This window comes from Daphnia pulex, chromosome 7 (assembly GCF_021134715.1).
Source record: "Daphnia pulex isolate KAP4 chromosome 7, ASM2113471v1".
NCBI lineage: Eukaryota > Metazoa > Arthropoda > Branchiopoda > Diplostraca > Daphniidae > Daphnia > Daphnia pulex.
In genome coordinates this window covers 10,432,045-10,455,970 of record NC_060023.1, presented here as the reverse complement: position 1 = coordinate 10,455,970, position 23,926 = coordinate 10,432,045, and the positions used below count along the sequence as shown (strand labels likewise).

The window sequence follows — 23,926 nt, the reverse complement described above, 5'->3', positions numbered from 1 at the left end:
GGCAGCCTTTATTATGTGATGTAATCAAAGTTAAATAACCGTTTTCACGAAGGAAAAATCACATTTTACGAAAATAGTTACCTCGCAATCGAAACTGATTCTTTCTTGTTTGAGATCAAGATCGTTATCAGCTAGCTTCCAATTTAATCCTTCAGCTTCAATGATGGAATGGCCGTCGAATAGTAATGCGCAGCGTGGCAAATTCAACTCGAAACTAGTTCTTGGATGACCTTAATTTGAACAATTAAGAATACGCAACACAATAATTATTCAATTACACTTACCGTGATGGCCGGTAAAACTGGGTCAACGAGAATTTCTGTTTGAACTCCAACTGAAAATTCTGCTAAACACGGCTCCAAGTTTTCGTTCGTGATTCGGCAAATTGTGATTGCTGGTTGACCTTTCCATCTCTAGATTGATATAGTGTTAAATCAGTTACGGTGATTTGGTAGTACTACAAAGAAAAATACCTTTCAGTAGAAGCTACGGTCTGAAGAAGTTGACATGAAAACACATCTATCAGACAACAGAGTGCAATATCTGTGAGCGTGGTAAAATGCTTCCGTCTAAACTCAGATTGTTAACAGAAGCATGGACCAACTTGTTGTTGTTCAACTGGGCTACTATAGTCACATTGCTTATGGAGACACACATAAACTAACAATTAAAAAGTGAGGTTTAATTTATTTGATCACATGGTTCAAAACTAACATTTCCACCTACCTGAACAAATGATGTCAGAATGGGTAAAATTTTTTCAAGCAGATTAACTCTATTTGTTTCAACTGGGTTTGGAACAGTGGCTTGAAGTGATGTCTTGCTGTTAACACTGCAATATCTCTTGTGAATCGGACATCTTCAATCAACAACCCCAGTAGCCTCTTGGTATCAGCATTCACTAGTGATGAGGTAAATCTCACTTTATCAATGTGCTGTAAAGGGAAAAAGTTATGAATAACATAAAGACTGTGCAAAAATAAACAGTGAATACTTACAAGTACAACAGTGAAATTTAAAATAAATATTTTTTTTAAATAAGTATTTTGTACAGAAGGTTGAAGTAGGGCGATTAGACCTAGACGGACTTTGATTTTTAGTTTAACGCTTGAAAATTAAGTTGAGAGCATACAGTAGAAGACTACAGAAAAAGAAAATTTAGCATTACAATTTTGTTAAACCAAAAATTACTCTTTTTACCGTTTAAAATGGAAAAAAAAAATAATGACAAGAAACAGAATAAACAATAAACTATTGCAGGCTACCCATTTTGTTTATTTACTAAAGTCAGTCCGTCACTTCGTCTGTATTTAAACAGGCCTAATTGCGTTGCGTTGCCAAAGGTACGGAATGTTCCAACCTCCCACTCGAATTAATTCGAATCGAACAATCGAATTGAAATCGAAGATGATAGGAGCGGAAAGGAGAGTGACTTCAAATTAATTGAAAGAAGTAATGGATTTTTACTTTTAAGTTTTAAGGATTATGAAAAATTACTTTAACCTAAGTTCTTCTTCTTCATAGCATGTTCTTTTCGACTTATGAGATTTGTGAAAAAAGTTGAAAACCAAGTGCAAAATGCAAGAAATAGAGCTAAAATATCAGATAATAAGTTATTAACGCGTTCTATTTATTCACAAGCAAAGGTTGTTATTCGATGCAAACGAAAGACAAGTAACAATACGACAAATTTCGGAAGTTAGTGTAGACGCCAAAAAGGAAAACAATTTAATTCAGTATCGAAACGAACTAGTGCTGCAAAACCATAGACTGAAGCGTCACAGGGGAGTTGATTCTTTCAAGCTAAGCTTAATTCGCTGCGATGCAAGATAACGGACGAACACCCTGCGAGAAATTGACTACCAGTCGGCTTAATTCGTCATTTGGATACCGCGAAAGAAGATTTTGAATACACTCCAATGCTGATTGGCCACTGAGATTAACTTGTTCTTCGTGGAATTTGTCATGCAAGATAAGTCGAACGGTCGATATGAAGTTTTCAGCACGAGTAGAATACGAAGGATCGTCCCACATGTGAGAGGATTCAACTTCGCAGTCTGCCAGCAGATGAAGAGGGCTGCAGCGTTGTTGATCTACAGCGTTGGGATCCGCTCCTGCTTTCAGCAACAACTTGATCAGCTTGAACTCGTTGGGTGTTCCTTGGTGCGACGTGCATACTCTAAGCAAGAGGTTCGGTTTTTGAGATACCCGCTTGAGTTCAAAGATGTTGATGTATACTTCTAGCTGACTCTTCAATCGCTTGCTTTCACTCTTCGATTTCGGAATTGACACCAGCAGTTTGAGAATAACAAGAATCAGCTGTGAAATTTCTTCAAGCTTGTCGGCTTTTGATTTGATCGTATAATCTTTGATTTTGATTTGATCATTTCGAGCGTCATCGTGAACTTTCACCTGGTATACGAAAGAGAAAACCAGAGAAGTCATCAAATTTTCGTATGTCAATACTGCAGCCAGTTCTGTTTGATTCTTGACTGGGTCCCTCAGGGTGTTGAAGAATTCGGTGAACGTTGAGTGGACCACATCTTCCAAGTTCGTTTCATTTTTCACTAGTTCGTCCAAAAATTTTGTTTTACCGAAGAGCTCAAAAAGGGTGAGGGATATGGCGAAAGCGCGGGGCCGAGGGACATTGCGGTCCCCCCATCCTTGAAGAGCGAATTTGAACAAATTGTAGACAACGAATCTTTTCTGATAGCAGTCACACTTCTTCGAAATACGTAGAGAAGTGAAGATTGCTTGAGTCGCCCAGTGCGTTCGCCTCTGCCGTAACAAATCTTCCAATTCTTGAACAGTTTGGAATTCAAGTTTTTTCCTCATAGCAAGTTTTAGGTTTTCAGATTGAAGAAAAGTAGACTTCGGAATGGCATTGCCTTCTCGCAGATTCGTGGCTTTATACCAGAAGCTCCAGCCGTATCTTCGATCTTTTGCGTTCCCATAAAAAACACACGCAGCGCCGACCAGCTCCAGTACTTCAATGAGCTGCTCTGTATCAGCGTCCTGTGGTAGAATCATACAATCTGGATTTTTTGTTTTCTCTTCTTTTTTCATGAGGTCGATGTCTGGGTACTTCTTCTTGAGGATATGAAAGATCTGGTCTGAAATAGTGGTGTCAGATAGGGCAGGAATGAATACTAATCTCCACTGTTCACTCAACGGGAAGTTGCCAGTAGATTCTTCGACAAAATACTTCCAGTAGGCCACATTCTGGTTTTCAACTTCAAGCAGAAGAGATTCAACATCATTCTTCCTTTTCTTAGCGGGATTACTATGTTCCTGACATTCAGGTGTCACATCACCAGCTTTCCTTTTAGAACCCATGTTCTTCCGTGCTTTGGGTTGGTCAGACGGTCTCTGTAGTCAGTACTGTTCTGATAAATTTAAAATTTTAGTACACATATAAAGAAGAATGTCATGTGATAAATACCTGCTAATTTGAAGAAAAATAAAACAAATGCCACCTAGATGGAAGATCAATTGGAAGCAGTCTTCGAATACCGTGGGAAATGTATTTGATCTCCTAAACAATTTTACAAAAACCAAGTTATTTTTTTATACAAAATTAGGAAAGAAAAAAGGTTTACCTTGTTGATGTTAGAAGAAACAAATATTCAGTAGGAACAAATCCCAGTTATGTGGAAGATAAATTGGAAGCAGTCTTCAAAATGGTGGGAGATGAACTTGATTCTTCTACCAATTTTAGCAAAACTAGGTTAGTAATTGTACTAAACAATTAGAAAATAGAGGCTTACCGTGTTGAAGTAAGAAGAAAACAATTCTGAAGTAGAAAAAGTTAAAATTTACGAAATTTCAACTAAGATTCTTGAGCTCTGATTGACGATGTCTGCCTGGCACAAGTACGAGAAACTTTCTAACGGTTTTTTCCTCGTCCTTGAGATGCTGGGCTGCAATACAGCGGAAGTCCCCCTGGTGGCTGAATTTGAATTTTAAATTTTAACCGTTGCCAAATTGTTCATTATTTAGCAATTTATCCGTTGTTTTGTTTACTTGTTTTGTTTCACTGTTTTTGTTTCAGAGCTATTGGAGTTTAAGGGAAAATAAAAACATTTTAACATAATAAAAAATTACTAATAGGGTGGTAGCAAACACGAAAAAAAAGGATAGATGGTGATGGATTCGATTCTTCGATAATCACAGACCTGTAAGATTTAAAAAACAATTTTGAAAACTGAACCACAAGGATAGGAATTGACTGAATTTTAAGAAATTTATTTAGAACTATGTTAAAACCCAGAAATAATTTTTTTTTATTTGTGTGTCAGAGAAATGTCAGGACGGTCAGGTCAGGACTAAGGGGGTTCTTTAACCGTTTTGAAAATGAAATGGTTTTTGTCTGCTTCGTTTCTATGGTAACCGAGATTCAACCAAATTTTGTAAATCATTCAAATTCAAATAATCTCTTTTAAAACGTTTCCCTAACTATGACAAATGGTATATTAGTCCCAATCTTACAGAGAAGTTATACGCTAGCCAATAGGAGCATAGAAATGTTTAAAAAATGGCTAAGTCGAAAGAATAATTTTTCTTTGGTTTATTTATTTAAATTTTTTTAGATTAATTTTACTTGTGATTTTGTCTTTATATACGACGGCGAGCATGTCATGATGATTGACAACTGTAGAAAATGGTGTGTCGCAAGCAATACTATGTGCCCTGCAATCAATCAACAAACGATAATAATGAACTTTAAATTTTGAAATAAGTATGTAAACAGCTGCCAATCATCTCCTAATACCAACAAAATTTGCCTTTTTATAGTACTACATTAAGTCGGGTGGGTGAGTCAGTTAAGTCTTCGTGAATTGTCACAGAATGACACGGCACTTGTGTTCGACTCTCATGGGAAGCATAACTACTTTCTCACTCGGGCTCGTGTTATTAGACATGATGATGATAAAAGATGAGAAGACTTTTCGGCAATCGGCAATTGGCAATTGGTGGCAAATGCTGTCTTGAAACCACAGTGTTTGTCTTAATTATCGTACGGTTTCCGAAAATAGTTAAACTAAACGGAGGCTACACGTAAGCAATTGGCTAAAAGTCATGAAATTTCTTCTACATTGGGCGGTCATCTCCTAATTTTTTTTCTTTTTATTCAATTTTTGCGCAAATTATAGCCTAAGAGATTTTAGTTTTTAAAGTTGTAAAAATTTATGAACACATTTTCGGTTTTTTTATTCAACTATTGGAGATTTGGAATGTACATAAATGTCAGAGTGAAACATAAATTTGATCTCAAGCGCGTTACCTTTTTTTTAATTGAAACAAAATCGAACAAAATAGTATTATAGGACTTAATTTGGGCGAGAATGCGGCACCAATTTGTACCCGAGGTACCCTACATCCCTAGAGAGAAATCGAAGCGCATTCAAATATGATTTTATATTCATGTCCCATGTGAAATAGAGACTAATATTGACTGCAAATTGCTTACAGTGAGGAATTTCTATATTGGGAAACAGAAAACGCGCTGCGTCCTGTATAATACAACTATTTCCAGTTTCTGACGACTATTTAGTGAAAATGAATACCAATTCGTTCAAGAATATCTTTTCCTTTCAAACGCAGTTCAACTACATAAAAATGACATTTTAAGCATAAAAAGGAAATTGAACACCATCTCCTGTTAAAGTGATTTTACTCCAGAATGATGCCAACAAACCCCTTTGGACAAAAACTGGTATTGAAGCAAGAAAGTGTAAATATTTCCAATCATAATTTTTTAAGTTAGTTGCAAGTGATCCACAACAGCCGACGCATGCAGACAATTATACTCATTCAGACAATTATTCTTTCCAACGTGCAACATCAAATTGGGATAATTTTCGCAGTCGTAATTTGTTATTTCGTGAAAAAATATTTCTTCGATGTTCGATTCGCCTGAAAATTCGAATTCCGGAAAGTGGAAATCGCCTTCTGCTAAAGATACGAAAAGGCCAGTGACTCCATTAGAAACTGATCATACCAAACGAAATCAAGTCATGAAAAGAAGTCTCTTTAAATCCACCTTACTCGTAAAAATGGGTCTGTATTTTAATTTGATTTGTTTCTGGTGATTTTACAGCTTTCACCACGCAGCTGGCGACAGAGAAGAAATGGGACGCAATTCTAACCGGTTCGGGAATAGGAGGTGCGATTGATCCTTTTCCCCGTTAAATTAATACGTTAGTGTATGTTTAATAATGTCTTATGTAATGTAGGAATGACCGCAGCAGCCCTTCTCAGCAAAGCTGGAATGAAAGTCCTAGTTCTCGAAAAACATTACAAATTTGGTGGGGCCTGTCATACCTTCAGAGACGAGGGTTACGAATTTGACGTGGAAATTCACTACGTAGGAAATTTCCATTTGCCCCACTCGAACTCGGACGTTGAATCGTGCTCCTGATTGCTCGAGTATTCTGGAATTCGATCGGGAGCACAGGGTTGTATCAGCGAGATGTTCGTTGGGATCGGCCAAACAATGCCAGGTCAGCCCGATGGTCAGCTTCAGTCGAGGTAAATGCAAAAGACGACAATCATCGTATTTGGAAGCCGTTCTGACATAGACGTTGAATTCGCCTAAACGCAACAACTCGAATGAATTAATTTTGAAAGTCGATGAATAAGAACGAAACTATTCAATACCTTTTAGGATAAAATTGGCATTAGTCCAATCCATTGCCAAATCGGTCCAAGTTAGCTCCATCTCTTCAGTGGTATTATAAGGATCAATAAAGTGATGTATGGAGTAGTAGAGTTAATTGTTGAACAGACAACGTAAACTCGACCGTGGAGGAGTAGAAGAATTTTATCCCAAAAAGGCAAAGCTGGACTAGGATCCTAGTCGTAGGGAAAACGTAAATTTAATGTTTATTATTATTGTTATTATTTCTAATTAATTTTTACCTTTTGAAGGAGGTGAAACGAAATCCCATGCTAGATTGCATTGGGCTATCACGGGCTCCCAACAAGCACCGTAGGCCAGACGCCAGCTCTCAGCGCCACAAGAAAAATCATGGTAAAATTTCAGTTGGTTCATTCCACGTTCGATCTGTACATCACTCCAGGGGGCCGCTACAGAAACAGTACAGGTTCGTCGAGCTCGCCAGGAAGACTGTTGTTCAGCTCCGGCTAGTCGACCAAAGAGCAGCAATTCGTGAATGTCGAGAAGCGGTTGCGGGAAATCTCGAAGTAAACATCGCCATCGATGACATGTTGCGCGGACTGCACGACACCACAGCGTAATAAAATCTATTTCTTCATCAGGCCACGAGCTGTCAGGATCCATCTCCTGGATATTGCGGACGACATTGGTGTAACCGTGGAAAGATGGATCGGCTAAAGCCATCAAATCAACTTGCTCCATTTCCCATCGGAACAGAGCCGTTCTCATCGGCCTCGCCTCGTACATGCGTTGCGCTCGCTGAACAAATATCTCAACATTTCGGCCTCCCAGATTTGTATAAAGCTCATCAATTTTACCCTATGAACGAAACTGTTATTAGCTGAAACTTGTGCAGGTTTATTAGGAGACTTACTTGCGTCAGAAGTGGGTGCGTTCTTCGGAGTTCTTCAATTTTAGCGTTCAACATACGCTTACGTTTGAGACTCTCACGAAATTAATCTTCGCGCAGTTCGTAGTTATCACGGAGCTTGACCTCAAATGGGTCGTCACAGAGCACCATAGAAAATAGTGCAACTGACAGACGAACGTCACGATAAAGTGGCTCTATTTGTCCAGGAAGCCGAGGCTTTTTGTGCAGCGATTTTAGCCACTTGAAGACGCTCACCATCTCCTGTTGGCAGGCTTCGGAAAACTGGTAACGGTAGGGGAAGCAAACGCACAAATGGACAATGCTGACCAGCCCACATTTGTTTGTGGATTGTGGCAGCCTTTATTATGTGATGTAATCAAAGTTAAATAACCGTTTTCACGAAGGAAAAATCACATTTTACGAAAATAGTTACCTCGCAATCGAAACTGATTCTTTCTTGTTTGAGATCAAGATCGTTATCAGCTAGCTTCCAATTTAATCCTTCAGCTTCAATGATGGAATGGCCGTCGAATAGTAATGCGCAGCGTGGCAAATTCAACTCGAAACTAGTTCTTGGATGACCTTAATTTGAACAATTAAGAATACGCAACACAATAATTATTCAATTACACTTACCGTGATGGCCGGTAAAACTGGGTCAACGAGAATTTCTGTTTGAACTCCAACTGAAAATTCTGCTAAACACGGCTCCAAGTTTTCGTTCGTGATTCGGCAAATTGTGATTGCTGGTTGACCTTTCCATCTCTAGATTGATATAGTGTTAAATCAGTTACGGTGATTTGGTAGTACTACAAAGAAAAATACCTTTCAGTAGAAGCTACGGTCTGAAGAAGTTGACATGAAAACACATCTATCAGACAACAGAGTGCAATATCTGTGAGCGTGGTAAAATGCTTCCGTCTAAACTCAGATTGTTAACAGAAGCATGGACCAACTTGTTGTTGTTCAACTGGGCTACTATAGTCACATTGCTTATGGAGACACACATAAACTAACAATTAAAAAGTGAGGTTTAATTTATTTGATCACATGGTTCAAAACTAACATTTCCACCTACCTGAACAAATGATGTCAGAATGGGTAAAATTTTTTCAAGCAGATTAACTCTATTTGTTTCAACTGGGTTTGGAACAGTGGCTTGAAGTGATGTCTTGCTGTTAACACTGCAATATCTCTTGTGAATCGGACATCTTCAATCAACAACCCCAGTAGCCTCTTGGTATCAGCATTCACTAGTGATGAGGTAAATCTCACTTTATCAATGTGCTGTAAAGGGAAAAAGTTATGAATAACATAAAGACTGTGCAAAAATAAACAGTGAATACTTACAAGTACAACAGTGAAATTTAAAATAAATATTTTTTTTAAATAAGTATTTTGTACAGAAGGTTGAAGTAGGGCGATTAGACCTAGACGGACTTTGATTTTTAGTTTAACGCTTGAAAATTAAGTTGAGAGCATACAGTAGAAGACTACAGAAAAAGAAAATTTAGCATTACAATTTTGTTAAACCAAAAATTACTCTTTTTACCGTTTAAAATGGAAAAAAAAAATAATGACAAGAAACAGAATAAACAATAAACTATTGCAGGCTACCCATTTTGTTTATTTACTAAAGTCAGTCCGTCACTTCGTCTGTATTTAAACAGGCCTAATTGCGTTGCGTTGCCAAAGGTACGGAATGTTCCAACCTCCCACTCGAATTAATTCGAATCGAACAATCGAATTGAAATCGAAGATGATAGGAGCGGAAAGGAGAGTGACTTCAAATTAATTGAAAGAAGTAATGGATTTTTACTTTTAAGTTTTAAGGATTATGAAAAATTACTTTAACCTAAGTTCTTCTTCTTCATAGCATGTTCTTTTCGACTTATGAGATTTGTGAAAAAAGTTGAAAACCAAGTGCAAAATGCAAGAAATAGAGCTAAAATATCAGATAATAAGTTATTAACGCGTTCTATTTATTCACAAGCAAAGGTTGTTATTCGATGCAAACGAAAGACAAGTAACAATACGACAAATTTCGGAAGTTAGTGTAGACGCCAAAAAGGAAAACAATTTAATTCAGTATCGAAACGAACTAGTGCTGCAAAACCATAGACTGAAGCGTCACAGGGGAGTTGATTCTTTCAAGCTAAGCTTAATTCGCTGCGATGCAAGATAACGGACGAACACCCTGCGAGAAATTGACTACCAGTCGGCTTAATTCGTCATTTGGATACCGCGAAAGAAGATTTTGAATACACTCCAATGCTGATTGGCCACTGAGATTAACTTGTTCTTCGTGGAATTTGTCATGCAAGATAAGTCGAACGGTCGATATGAAGTTTTCAGCACGAGTAGAATACGAAGGATCGTCCCACATGTGAGAGGATTCAACTTCGCAGTCTGCCAGCAGATGAAGAGGGCTGCAGCGTTGTTGATCTACAGCGTTGGGATCCGCTCCTGCTTTCAGCAACAACTTGATCAGCTTGAACTCGTTGGGTGTTCCTTGGTGCGACGTGCATACTCTAAGCAAGAGGTTCGGTTTTTGAGATACCCGCTTGAGTTCAAAGATGTTGATGTATACTTCTAGCTGACTCTTCAATCGCTTGCTTTCACTCTTCGATTTCGGAATTGACACCAGCAGTTTGAGAATAACAAGAATCAGCTGTGAAATTTCTTCAAGCTTGTCGGCTTTTGATTTGATCGTATAATCTTTGATTTTGATTTGATCATTTCGAGCGTCATCGTGAACTTTCACCTGGTATACGAAAGAGAAAACCAGAGAAGTCATCAAATTTTCGTATGTCAATACTGCAGCCAGTTCTGTTTGATTCTTGACTGGGTCCCTCAGGGTGTTGAAGAATTCGGTGAACGTTGAGTGGACCACATCTTCCAAGTTCGTTTCATTTTTCACTAGTTCGTCCAAAAATTTTGTTTTACCGAAGAGCTCAAAAAGGGTGAGGGATATGGCGAAAGCGCGGGGCCGAGGGACATTGCGGTCCCCCCATCCTTGAAGAGCGAATTTGAACAAATTGTAGACAACGAATCTTTTCTGATAGCAGTCACACTTCTTCGAAATACGTAGAGAAGTGAAGATTGCTTGAGTCGCCCAGTGCGTTCGCCTCTGCCGTAACAAATCTTCCAATTCTTGAACAGTTTGGAATTCAAGTTTTTTCCTCATAGCAAGTTTTAGGTTTTCAGATTGAAGAAAAGTAGACTTCGGAATGGCATTGCCTTCTCGCAGATTCGTGGCTTTATACCAGAAGCTCCAGCCGTATCTTCGATCTTTTGCGTTCCCATAAAAAACACACGCAGCGCCGACCAGCTCCAGTACTTCAATGAGCTGCTCTGTATCAGCGTCCTGTGGTAGAATCATACAATCTGGATTTTTTGTTTTCTCTTCTTTTTTCATGAGGTCGATGTCTGGGTACTTCTTCTTGAGGATATGAAAGATCTGGTCTGAAATAGTGGTGTCAGATAGGGCAGGAATGAATACTAATCTCCACTGTTCACTCAACGGGAAGTTGCCAGTAGATTCTTCGACAAAATACTTCCAGTAGGCCACATTCTGGTTTTCAACTTCAAGCAGAAGAGATTCAACATCATTCTTCCTTTTCTTAGCGGGATTACTATGTTCCTGACATTCAGGTGTCACATCACCAGCTTTCCTTTTAGAACCCATGTTCTTCCGTGCTTTGGGTTGGTCAGACGGTCTCTGTAGTCAGTACTGTTCTGATAAATTTAAAATTTTAGTACACATATAAAGAAGAATGTCATGTGATAAATACCTGCTAATTTGAAGAAAAATAAAACAAATGCCACCTAGATGGAAGATCAATTGGAAGCAGTCTTCGAATACCGTGGGAAATGTATTTGATCTCCTAAACAATTTTACAAAAACCAAGTTATTTTTTTATACAAAATTAGGAAAGAAAAAAGGTTTACCTTGTTGATGTTAGAAGAAACAAATATTCAGTAGGAACAAATCCCAGTTATGTGGAAGATAAATTGGAAGCAGTCTTCAAAATGGTGGGAGATGAACTTGATTCTTCTACCAATTTTAGCAAAACTAGGTTAGTAATTGTACTAAACAATTAGAAAATAGAGGCTTACCGTGTTGAAGTAAGAAGAAAACAATTCTGAAGTAGAAAAAGTTAAAATTTACGAAATTTCAACTAAGATTCTTGAGCTCTGATTGACGATGTCTGCCTGGCACAAGTACGAGAAACTTTCTAACGGTTTTTTCCTCGTCCTTGAGATGCTGGGCTGCAATACAGCGGAAGTCCCCCTGGTGGCTGAATTTGAATTTTAAATTTTAACCGTTGCCAAATTGTTCATTATTTAGCAATTTATCCGTTGTTTTGTTTACTTGTTTTGTTTCACTGTTTTTGTTTCAGAGCTATTGGAGTTTAAGGGAAAATAAAAACATTTTAACATAATAAAAAATTACTAATAGGGTGGTAGCAAACACGAAAAAAAAGGATAGATGGTGATGGATTCGATTCTTCGATAATCACAGACCTGTAAGATTTAAAAAACAATTTTGAAAACTGAACCACAAGGATAGGAATTGACTGAATTTTAAGAAATTTATTTAGAACTATGTTAAAACCCAGAAATAATTTTTTTTTATTTGTGTGTCAGAGAAATGTCAGGACGGTCAGGTCAGGACTAAGGGGGTTCTTTAACCGTTTTGAAAATGAAATGGTTTTTGTCTGCTTCGTTTCTATGGTAACCGAGATTCAACCAAATTTTGTAAATCATTCAAATTCAAATAATCTCTTTTAAAACGTTTCCCTAACTATGACAAATGGTATATTAGTCCCAATCTTACAGAGAAGTTATACGCTAGCCAATAGGAGCATAGAAATGTTTAAAAAATGGCTAAGTCGAAAGAATAATTTTTCTTTGGTTTATTTATTTAAATTTTTTTAGATTAATTTTACTTGTGATTTTGTCTTTATATACGACGGCGAGCATGTCATGATGATTGACAACTGTAGAAAATGGTGTGTCGCAAGCAATACTATGTGCCCTGCAATCAATCAACAAACGATAATAATGAACTTTAAATTTTGAAATAAGTATGTAAACAGCTGCCAATCATCTCCTAATACCAACAAAATTTGCCTTTTTATGGTACTACATTAAGTCGGGTGGGTGAGTCAGTTAAGTCTTCGTGAATTGTCACAGAATGACACGGCACTTGTGTTCGACTCTCATGGGAAGCATAACTACTTTCTCACTCGGGCTCGTGTTATTAGACATGATGATGATAAAAGATGAGAAGACTTTTCGGCAATCGGCAATTGGCAATTGGTGGCAAATGCTGTCTTGAAACCACAGTGTTTGTCTTAATTATCGTACGGTTTCCGAAAATAGTTAAACTAAACGGAGGCTACACGTAAGCAATTGGCTAAAAGTCATGAAATTTCTTCTACATTGGGCGGTCATCTCCTAATTTTTTTTCTTTTTATTCAATTTTTGCGCAAATTATAGCCTAAGAGATTTTAGTTTTTAAAGTTGTAAAAATTTATGAACACATTTTCGGTTTTTTTATTCAACTATTGGAGATTTGGAATGTACATAAATGTCAGAGTGAAACATAAATTTGATCTCAAGCGCGTTACCTTTTTTTTAATTGAAACAAAATCGAACAAAATAGTATTATAGGACTTAATTTGGGCGAGAATGCGGCACCAATTTGTACCCGAGGTACCCTACATCCCTAGAGAGAAATCGAAGCGCATTCAAATATGATTTTATATTCATGTCCCATGTGAAATAGAGACTAATATTGACTGCAAATTGCTTACAGTGAGGAATTTCTATATTGGGAAACAGAAAACGCGCTGCGTCCTGTATAATACAACTATTTCCAGTTTCTGACGACTATTTAGTGAAAATGAATACCAATTCGTTCAAGAATATCTTTTCCTTTCAAACGCAGTTCAACTACATAAAAATGACATTTTAAGCATAAAAAGGAAATTGAACACCATCTCCTGTTAAAGTGATTTTACTCCAGAATGATGCCAACAAACCCCTTTGGACAAAAACTGGTATTGAAGCAAGAAAGTGTAAATATTTCCAATCATAATTTTTTAAGTTAGTTGCAAGTGATCCACAACAGCCGACGCATGCAGACAATTATACTCATTCAGACAATTATTCTTTCCAACGTGCAACATCAAATTGGGATAATTTTCGCAGTCGTAATTTGTTATTTCGTGAAAAAATATTTCTTCGATGTTCGATTCGCCTGAAAATTCGAATTCCGGAAAGTGGAAATCGCCTTCTGCTAAAGATACGAAAAGGCCAGTGACTCCATTAGAAACTGATCATACCAAACGAAATCAAGTCATGAAAAGAAGTCTCTTTAAATCCACCTTACTCGTAAAAATGGGTCTGTATTTTAATTTGATTTGTTTCTGGTGATTTTACAGCTTTCACCACGCAGCTGGCGACAGAGAAGAAATGGGACGCAATTCTAACCGGTTCGGGAATAGGAGGTGCGATTGATCCTTTTCCCCGTTAAATTAATACGTTAGTGTATGTTTAATAATGTCTTATGTAATGTAGGAATGACCGCAGCAGCCCTTCTCAGCAAAGCTGGAATGAAAGTCCTAGTTCTCGAAAAACATTACAAATTTGGTGGGGCCTGTCATACCTTCAGAGACGAGGGTTACGAATTTGACGTGGAAATTCACTACGTAGGAAATTTCCATTTGCCCCACTCGAACTCGGACGTTGAATCGTGCTCCTGATTGCTCGAGTATTCTGGAATTCGATCGGGAGCACAGGGTTGTATCAGCGAGATGTTCGTTGGGATCGGCCAAACAATGCCAGGTCAGCCCGATGGTCAGCTTCAGTCGAGGTAAATGCAAAAGACGACAATCATCGTATTTGGAAGCCGTTCTGACATAGACGTTGAATTCGCCTAAACGCAACAACTCGAATGAATTAATTTTGAAAGTCGATGAATAAGAACGAAACTATTCAATACCTTTTAGGATAAAATTGGCATTAGTCCAATCCATTGCCAAATCGGTCCAAGTTAGCTCCATCTCTTCAGTGGTATTATAAGGATCAATAAAGTGATGTATGGAGTAGTAGAGTTAATTGTTGAACAGACAACGTAAACTCGACCGTGGAGGAGTAGAAGAATTTTATCCCAAAAAGGCAAAGCTGGACTAGGATCCTAGTCGTAGGGAAAACGTAAATTTAATGTTTATTATTATTGTTATTATTTCTAATTAATTTTTACCTTTTGAAGGAGGTGAAACGAAATCCCATGCTAGATTGCATTGGGCTATCACGGGCTCCCAACAAGCACCGTAGGCCAGACGCCAGCTCTCAGCGCCACAAGAAAAATCATGGTAAAATTTCAGTTGGTTCATTCCACGTTCGATCTGTACATCACTCCAGGGGGCCGCTACAGAAACAGTACAGGTTCGTCGAGCTCGCCAGGAAGACTGTTGTTCAGCTCCGGCTAGTCGACCAAAGAGCAGCAATTCGTGAATGTCGAGAAGCGGTTGCGGGAAATCTCGAAGTAAACATCGCCATCGATGACATGTTGCGCGGACTGCACGACACCACAGCGTAATAAAATCTATTTCTTCATCAGGCCACGAGCTGTCAGGATCCATCTCCTGGATATTGCGGACGACATTGGTGTAACCGTGGAAAGATGGATCGGCTAAAGCCATCAAATCAACTTGCTCCATTTCCCATCGGAACAGAGCCGTTCTCATCGGCCTCGCCTCGTACATGCGTTGCGCTCGCTGAACAAATATCTCAACATTTCGGCCTCCCAGATTTGTATAAAGCTCATCAATTTTACCCTATGAACGAAACTGTTATTAGCTGAAACTTGTGCAGGTTTATTAGGAGACTTACTTGCGTCAGAAGTGGGTGCGTTCTTCGGAGTTCTTCAATTTTAGCGTTCAACATACGCTTACGTTTGAGACTCTCACGAAATTAATCTTCGCGCAGTTCGTAGTTATCACGGAGCTTGACCTCAAATGGGTCGTCACAGAGCACCATAGAAAATAGTGCAACTGACAGACGAACGTCACGATAAAGTGGCTCTATTTGTCCAGGAAGCCGAGGCTTTTTGTGCAGCGATTTTAGCCACTTGAAGACGCTCACCATCTCCTGTTGGCAGGCTTCGGAAAACTGGTAACGGTAGGGGAAGCAAACGCACAAATGGACAATGCTGACCAGCCCACATTTGTTTGTGGATTGTGGCAGCCTTTATTATGTGATGTAATCAAAGTTAAATAACCGTTTTCACGAAGGAAAAATCACATTTTACGAAAATAGTTACCTCGCAATCGAAACTGATTCTTTCTTGTTTGAGATCAAGATCGTTATCAGCTAGCTTCCAATTTAATCCTTCAGCTTCAATGATGGAATGGCCGTCGAATAGTAATGCGCAGCGTGGCAAATTCAACTCGAAACTAGTTCTTGGATGACCTTAATTTGAACAATTAAGAATACGCAACACAATAATTATTCAATTACACTTACCGTGATGGCCGGTAAAACTGGGTCAACGAGAATTTCTGTTTGAACTCCAACTGAAAATTCTGCTAAACACGGCTCCAAGTTTTCGTTCGTGATTCGGCAAATTGTGATTGCTGGTTGACCTTTCCATCTCTAGATTGATATAGTGTTAAATCAGTTACGGTGATTTGGTAGTACTACAAAGAAAAATACCTTTCAGTAGAAGCTACGGTCTGAAGAAGTTGACATGAAAACACATCTATCAGACAACAGAGTGCAATATCTGTGAGCGTGGTAAAATGCTTCCGTCTAAACTCAGATTGTTAACAGAAGCATGGACCAACTTGTTGTTGTTCAACTGGGCTACTATAGTCACATTGCTTATGGAGACACACATAAACTAACAATTAAAAAGTGAGGTTTAATTTATTTGATCACATGGTTCAAAACTAACATTTCCACCTACCTGAACAAATGATGTCAGAATGGGTAAAATTTTTTCAAGCAGATTAACTCTATTTGTTTCAACTGGGTTTGGAACAGTGGCTTGAAGTGATGTCTTGCTGTTAACACTGCAATATCTCTTGTGAATCGGACATCTTCAATCAACAACCCCAGTAGCCTCTTGGTATCAGCATTCACTAGTGATGAGGTAAATCTCACTTTATCAATGTGCTGTAAAGGGAAAAAGTTATGAATAACATAAAGACTGTGCAAAAATAAACAGTGAATACTTACAAGTACAACAGTGAAATTTAAATTTAAATAAGTATTTTGTACAGAAGGTTGAAGTAGGGCGATTAGACCTAGACGGACTTTGATTTTTAGTTTAACGCTTGAAAATTAAGTTGAGAGCATACAGTAGAAGACTACAGAAAAAGAAAATTTAGCATTACAATTTTGTTAAACCAAAAATTACTCTTTTTACCGTTTAAAATGGAAAAAAAAAATAATGACAAGAAACAGAATAAACAATAAACTATTGCAGGCTACCCATTTTGTTTATTTACTAAAGTCAGTCCGTCACTTCGTCTGTATTTAAACAGGCCTAATTGCGTTGCGTTGCCAAAGGTACGGAATGTTCCAACCTCCCACTCGAATTAATTCGAATCGAACAATCGAATTGAAATCGAAGATGATAGGAGCGGAAAGGAGAGTGACTTCAAATTAATTGAAAGAAGTAATGGATTTTTACTTTTAAGTTTTAAGGATTATGAAAAATTACTTTAACCTAAGTTCTTCTTCTTCATAGCATGTTCTTTTCGACTTATGAGATTTGTGAAAAAAGTTGAAAACCAAGTGCAAAATGCAAGAAATAGAGCTAAAATATCAGATAATAAGTTATTAACGCGTTCTATTTATTCACAAGCAAAGGTTGTTATTCGATGCAAACGAAAGACAAGTAACAATACGACAAATTTCGGAAGTTAGTGTAGACGCCAAAAAGGAAAACAATTTAATTCAGTATCGAAACGAACTAGTGCTGCAAAACCATAGACTGAACGGTCATAGGTAACCCTTCACAGGGGAGTTGATTCCTTCGAGCTTCTTTCGCTGCGATGCAAGATAACGGACGAACACCCTGCGAGAAATTGACTACCAGTCGGCTTAATTCGGCATTTGGATACCGCGAAAGAAGAGCTTGAATACGCTCCAATGCTGATTGGCCACTTAAATTAACTTGTTCGTCATGAAATCTTTCATGCAAGATAAGTCGAACGATCGAAGTGAAGTTTTCAGCACGAGTAGAATACGAAGGATCGTCCCACATACGAGAGGAGAAATGTTCACAGTCTGCCAGCAGATGAAGAGGGCTGCAGCGTTGTTGATCTACAGCGTTGGGATCCGCTCCTGCTTTCAGCAACAACTTGATCAGCTTGAACTCGTTGGGTGTTCCTTGGTGCGACGTGCATACTCTAAGCAAGAGGTTCGGTTTTTGAGATACCCGCTTGAGTTCAAAGATGTTGATGTACACTTCTAGCTGAATCTTCAATCGCTTGCTTTCACTCTTCGATTTCGGAATTGACACCAGCAGTTTGAGAATAAGAAGAATCAGCTGTGAAATTTCTTCAAGCTTGTCGGCTTTTGATTTGATCGTATAATCTTTGGTTTTGATTTGATCATTTCGAGCGTCATCGTGAACTTTCACCTGGTATACGAAAGAGAAAACCAGAGAAGTCATCAAATTTTCGTATGTCAATACTGCAGCCAGTTCTGTTTGATTCTTGACTGGGTCCCTCAGGGTGTTGAAGAATTCGGTGAACGTTGAGTGGACCACATCTTCCAAGTTCGTTTCATTTTTCACTAGTTCGTCAAAAAATTTTGTTTTACCGAAGAGCTCAAAAAGGGTGAGGGATATGGCGAAAGCGCGGGGCCGAGGGACATTGCGGTCCCCCCATCCTTGAAGAGCGAATTTGAACAAATTGTAGACAACGAATCTTTTCTGATAGCAGTCACACTTCTTCGAAATACGTAGAGAAGTGAAGATTGCTTGAGTCGCCCAGTGCGTTCGCCTCTGCCGTAACAAATCTTCCAATTCTTGAACAGTTTGGAATTCAAGTTTTTTCCTCATAGCAAGTTTTAGGTTTTCAGATTGAAGAAAAGTAGACTTCGGAATGGCATTGCCTTCTCGCAGATTCGTGGCTTTATACCAGAAGCTCCAGCCGTATCTTCGATCTTTTGCGTTCCCATAAAAAACACACGCAGCGCCGACCAGCTCCAGTACTTCAATGAGCTGCTCTGTATCAGCATCCTGTGGTAGAATCATACAATCTGGATTTTTTGTTTTCTCTTCTTTTTTCATGAGGTCGATGTCTGGGTACTTCTTCTTGAGGATATGAAAGATCTGGTCTGAAATAGTGGTGTCAGATAGGGCAGGAATGAATACTAATCTCCACTGTTCACTCAACGGGAAGTTGCCAGTTCCTTGTTCAACCAAATACTTCAAGTAAGCCACATTCTGGTTTTCAACTTCAAGCAGAAGAGAATCAACATCATTCTTCCTTTTCTTAGGGGGATTCCCATGATCATGACATTCAGGTGTCACATCTTCATCAGCTTTCCTTTTAGAACTCATTTTCTTCCGTGCTTTGGGTTGGTCAGACGGTCTGTAGTCAGTACTGTTCTGAGAAATTTAAAATTTTAGTACACATACAAGGAAGAATTTCATGCGATAAATACCTGCTGATTTGATGGAATAATAAAACAAATGCCAGCTAGATGGAAGATCAATTGGAAGTAGTCTTCAAATACGAAATACCGTGGGAAATGTACTTGATTCTCCTAAAAAAATTTACAAAAACCAAGTTATTATTTATACAAAATTAGGGAAAAAAAAGGTTTACCTTGTTGTCGTTAGAAGAAACAAACATTCAGTAGGAACAAATCCCAGCTATAGCTATGTGGAAGATTAATTGGAAGCAGTCTTCAAAATGCTGGGAGATGAACTTGATTCTTCTACCAATTTTAGCAAAACTAGGTAAGTAATTGTACTCAACAATTAGAAAATAGAGGCTTACCGTGTTGAAGTAAGAAGAAAACAATTCTGAAGTAGAAAAAGTTTAAATTTACGAAATTTCAACTAAGATTATTGAGCTCTGATTGACGATGTCTGCCTGGCACAAGTACGAGAAACTTTCTAACGGTTTTTTCCTCGACCTTGAGATGCTGGGCTGCAATACAGCGGAAGTCCCCCTGGTGGCTGAATTTGAATTTTAAATTTTAACCGTTGCCAAATTGTTCATTATTTAGCAATTTATCCGTTGCTTACTTGTTTTGTTTCACTGTTTTTGTTTTAGAGCTATTGGAGTTTAAGGGAAAATAAAAACATTTTAACATAATAAAAAATTACTAATAGGGTGGTAGCAAACACGAAAAAAAAGGATAGATGGTGATGGATTCGAGTCTTCGATAATCACAGACCTGTAAGATTTAAAAAACAATTTTGAAAACTGAACCACAAGGATAGGAATTGACTGAATTTTAAGAAATTTATTTAGAACTATGTTAAAACCCAGAAATAATTTTTTTTTATTTGTGTGTCAGAGAAATGTCAGGACGGTCAGGTCAGGACTAAGGGTTCTTTAACCGTTTTGAAAATGAAATGGTTTTTGTCTGCTTCGTTTCTATGGTAACCGAGATTCAACCAAATTTGGTAAATCATTCAAATTCAAATAATCTCTTTTAAAACGTTTCCCTAACTATGACAAATGGTATATTAGTCCCAATCTTACAGAGAAATTATACGCTAGCCAATAGGAGCATAGAAATGTTTAAAAAATGGCTATGTCGAAAGAATAATTTTTCTTTCGTTTATTTATTTAAATTTTTTTAGATTAATTTTACTTGTGATTTTGTCTTTATATACGACGGCGAGCATGTCATGATGATTGACAACTGTAGAAAATGGTGAATCGATATTTTGAAAAGCTATAATTAAATACACTTAAAACTTAATTATGTTAGAAAAGTAAAACCCTTAAAGCTAGTGCGACATGCGTTATTGTAGGTGGTTGTCTGAAAGTCGGTGGGCGGCGCCTATACACCTTTAAAGCAATACTATGAGCCCTGCAATCAATCAACAAACGATAATAATGAACTTTAAATTTTGAAATAAGTATGTAAACAGCTGCCAATCATCTTCTAATACCAACAAAATTTGCCTTTTTATGGTACTACATTAAGTCGGGTGGGTGAGTCAGTTAAGTCTTCGTGAATTGTCACAGAATGACACGGCACTTGTGTTCGACTCTCATGGGAAGCATAACTACTTTCTCACTCGGGCTCGTGTTATTAGACATGATGATGATAAAAGATGAGAAGACTTTTCGGCAATCGGCAATTGGCAATTGGTGGCAAATGCTGTCTTGAAACCACAGTGTTTGTCTTAATTATCGTACGGTTTCCGAAAATAGTTAAACTAAACGGAGGCTACACGTAAGCAATTGGCTAAAAGTCATGAAATTTCTTCTACATTGGGCGGTCATCTCCTAATTTTTTTTCTTTTTATTCAATTTTTGCGCAAATTATAGCCTAAGAGATTTTAGTTTTTAAAGTTGTAAAAATTTATGAACACATTTTCGGTTTTTTTATTCAACTATTGGAGATTTGGAATGTACATAAATGTCAGAGTGAAACATAAATTTGATCTCAAGCGCGTTACCTTTTTTTTAATTGAAACAAAATCGAACAAAATAGTATTATAGGACTTAATTTGGGCGAGAATGCGGCACCAATTTGTACCCGAGGTACCCTACATCCCTAGAGAGAAATCGAAGCGCATTCAAATATGATTTTATATTCATGTCCCATGTGAAATAGAGACTAATATTGACTGCAAATTGCTTACAGTGAGGAATTTCTATATTGGGAAACAGAAAACGCGCTGCGTCCTGTATAATACAACTATTTCCAGTTTCTGACGACTATTTAGTGAAAATGAATACCAATTCGTTCAAGAATATCTTTTCCTTTCAAACGCAGTTCAACTACATAAAAATGACATTTTAAGCATAAAAAGGAAATTGAACACCATCTCCTGTTAAAGTGATTTTACTCCAGAATGATGCCAACAAACCCCTTTGGACAAAAACTGGTATTGAAGCAAGAAAGTGTAAATATTTCCAATCACAATTTTTTAAGTTAGTTGCAAGTGATCCACAACAGCCGACGCATGCAGACAATTATACTCATTCAGACAATTATTCTTTCCAACGTGCAACATCAAATTGGGATAATTTTCGCAGTCGTAATTTGTTATTTCGTGAAAAAATATTTCTTCGATGTTCGATTCGCCTGAAAATTCGAATTCCGGAAAGTGGAAATCGCCTTACTTACATTAAACTATAAGCTGTAAAAATATATGAACAAATTTTTTGATTTTTAAAATCTGTTATTGGAAATTTGGAATGTACATAAATGTCATAGTGAAACATCAATTAGATCTTAAGCGCATGGAAGGGCGGAGTCAACAAGTGTCTCCTCAATTTCTTTTTACTTCTTATAGCTTAATGTAAATATTTGCGCAAAAATTTTACTAAAAAAATTGTTAGAAGATGACCGCAGATGTTAAGGAAATCTCATTGGGCTGGTACAGTGTGGTGGATTTCCATCGTTTTCGCAGTCTCCGTTTAGTGTTACCTAAACCAAGAATCGATGAAATGGATACGATAATTAAGACACACGCCGGTGTCAACGATAGCCAAACTTAGGCATCAACATCTTGACAACATCACCTTCATTAATAATAAAAGCCCGAGTAAGAAAGTAGCTATGCCTCCCACGAGAGTCGAACACGAGTACCACATTGTGCTAGAGGGCAATTTATCATAACTTATCCGACTCAGCCACGCTACTCAGTAATATTATTTAAAAAATTAAATTAAATATTGACTTTAGATAAGCACAATTTAATTTCGGTTAACCTATATTAAAATTGTGTATAATTTTTAATTACATATCTATGAAATTCAAAATAAATTAACAAAATATTCAGATTAACGAAAAAAAACTTACATACATTCTTTGAACTTAGAGAAGAATATAATGTTTGATGCTACGGTTTAACAAAAACGAAATTTAAGTAATAAGGTAACATTATTCCCCCTAGTGTTTGCGAGATCAATAATTTGACATGAGTCATCGTTTATCTGGGTGAGCTGGCTGCGCAAGGGCAAGGAATATCGGTAACGTATTAGTCAACAGTAAACATCGAGTTTCTCCGCATCCAGTTCCGACCAACGTTGCATGTAGAAGGCAATAACTGTTCTTCTTTTTTGACAAGCCAAATGCATTTTGTAAGCTCTATCTAATCACCTCTCGAGAAAAATGATTGCCCAGTTAGCAAGGAATTCGAACTTGGTATCCTTGGAAGACCACGGAAGAATTGAGGAAACAAAATGTGTTGATCAAGATCGACTTACATGTTCGGCACACCATCATCCTCGCCGCTCATGAAACGTGAGACAGCCCGTTCATAGGAGTAGTAGTCCAATCCATCCGGAAGAGACAATGCAGCAAGAGAGAGAAGAGGACGGCTTCTAGCTTCATGCGATTTTTGACGAGACTCTAGGTTGCTCTGACAACTCTTGATATCTCGAGGAGCTTTCACAGATGTGGAATGGTGAAGATTCTTAAACTTATAAGAGGAAGCCATGATGTCCTCTATCATAAAGGAGTAGATGTCGTTGGTGTCATATCAAGCGGAAGAGTTCTTTTAGAAATCGTGATTCCTTGATTAGGTTTCCACCTAAATTATCCATCAAGGGCTCCCTTGTAGATTGCAACGGGAAGGAGCAACATGAAAAGAACACAATAAAATGGCATGAAAATCAGTCGAAAAATTCTGAAGTCCAATATTATATAAGTTAATCAACTTGCACTATCAAAAGCACCAAGTGCTATGACTATTACGATTACGCCAGCGCCATCTTAAATAAAAAATATTCTCTCCTGTATGAATTATACGCACAACATAAGAAACTATACGGGCCACCAAAAAGCATCGACGACCTAATTTTCTAGTTACTCTTCTACCTTTCTTAGTGATGGACCCGTGGCACCAAAGAAAACATTTACTATCGTTTTGAACGTTATGGTTATTGCAATGAAATCACTCAAGCCTGTATAAACCTTTCCTGCCATCAATTTCTTTTCATCTTCCCTTGAAGTGAAAGAATCCACAGTCAACTGCACAAAGGGTTCGCTATATTTGGAAGAATTGCAAAGCAGAGAGAATGACGACATAACTCCCATACAAGGAGAAAGGAGACTACCTGCAGTGATAAGGAAATGCTCGTTGGTTACTCCGCACTTTCCTACATCCAACTATTTTATGGTATGGTTGATTACGCAACAGTTTTTGT

General features: G+C 37.8%; 3 protein-coding genes and 1 long non-coding RNA gene across 11 annotated transcripts; all 4 read right to left on the bottom strand.

Moving 5' to 3' along the window:
* Positions 1-1,609: 1,609 nt before the first annotated feature.
* LOC124198469 lies at positions 1,610-4,322 on the bottom strand. 2 transcript variants are annotated; one of them, XM_046594315.1, is made up of 4 exons: positions 3,768-4,322; positions 3,600-3,705; positions 3,443-3,535; positions 1,610-3,386 (listed from the first exon to the last, which is right to left on the bottom strand). In XM_046594315.1, exon 4 carries the CDS (start codon positions 3,334-3,336, stop codon positions 1,810-1,812), a length of 1,527 nt encoding a protein of 508 aa, XP_046450271.1. In that variant the 5' UTR covers positions 3,337-3,386; positions 3,443-3,535; positions 3,600-3,705; positions 3,768-4,322; the 3' UTR covers positions 1,610-1,809. The 2 variants fall into 2 exon arrangements, with proteins under 2 accessions (XP_046450271.1, XP_046450272.1); XM_046594316.1 differs by having other exon boundaries at positions 1,610-3,381; positions 3,768-3,962.
* A 5,189-nt stretch (positions 4,323-9,511) lies between these two features.
* Positions 9,512-12,224, bottom strand: LOC124198466. Of its 2 annotated transcripts, none has more exons than XM_046594311.1 (4): positions 11,670-12,224; positions 11,502-11,607; positions 11,345-11,437; positions 9,512-11,288 (listed from the first exon to the last, which is right to left on the bottom strand). In XM_046594311.1, the coding sequence occupies exon 4, from the start codon at positions 11,236-11,238 to the stop codon at positions 9,712-9,714; it is 1,527 nt and encodes a 508-aa protein (XP_046450267.1). In that variant the 5' UTR covers positions 11,239-11,288; positions 11,345-11,437; positions 11,502-11,607; positions 11,670-12,224; the 3' UTR covers positions 9,512-9,711. The 2 variants fall into 2 exon arrangements, with proteins under 2 accessions (XP_046450267.1, XP_046450268.1); XM_046594312.1 differs by having other exon boundaries at positions 9,512-11,283; positions 11,670-11,864.
* A 1,144-nt stretch (positions 12,225-13,368) lies between these two features.
* On the bottom strand, positions 13,369-17,331 carry LOC124197463. Of its 5 annotated transcripts, none has more exons than XR_006876148.1 (11): positions 16,993-17,331; positions 16,803-16,933; positions 16,531-16,739; positions 16,266-16,464; positions 16,089-16,207; positions 15,886-16,034; positions 15,456-15,810; positions 14,824-15,400; positions 14,563-14,757; positions 13,951-14,496; positions 13,369-13,857 (listed from the first exon to the last, which is right to left on the bottom strand). It is a non-coding gene; the product is annotated as an uncharacterized LOC124197463 (long non-coding RNA). The 5 variants fall into 5 exon arrangements; XR_006876147.1 differs by having other exon boundaries at positions 13,369-14,080; positions 14,227-14,496; positions 16,993-17,324; XR_006876149.1 differs by having other exon boundaries at positions 13,369-14,496; positions 15,886-16,024; positions 16,993-17,322.
* A 70-nt stretch (positions 17,332-17,401) lies between these two features.
* On the bottom strand, positions 17,402-19,742 carry LOC124197462. Of its 2 annotated transcripts, none has more exons than XM_046592950.1 (4): positions 19,583-19,742; positions 19,409-19,520; positions 19,245-19,346; positions 17,402-19,183 (listed from the first exon to the last, which is right to left on the bottom strand). In XM_046592950.1, exon 4 carries the CDS (start codon positions 19,138-19,140, stop codon positions 17,542-17,544), a length of 1,599 nt encoding a protein of 532 aa, XP_046448906.1. In that variant the 5' UTR covers positions 19,141-19,183; positions 19,245-19,346; positions 19,409-19,520; positions 19,583-19,742; the 3' UTR covers positions 17,402-17,541. The 2 variants fall into 2 exon arrangements, with proteins under 2 accessions (XP_046448906.1, XP_046448905.1); XM_046592949.1 differs by having other exon boundaries at positions 17,402-19,188; positions 19,583-19,733.
* Positions 19,743-23,926: the final 4,184 nt, after the last annotated feature.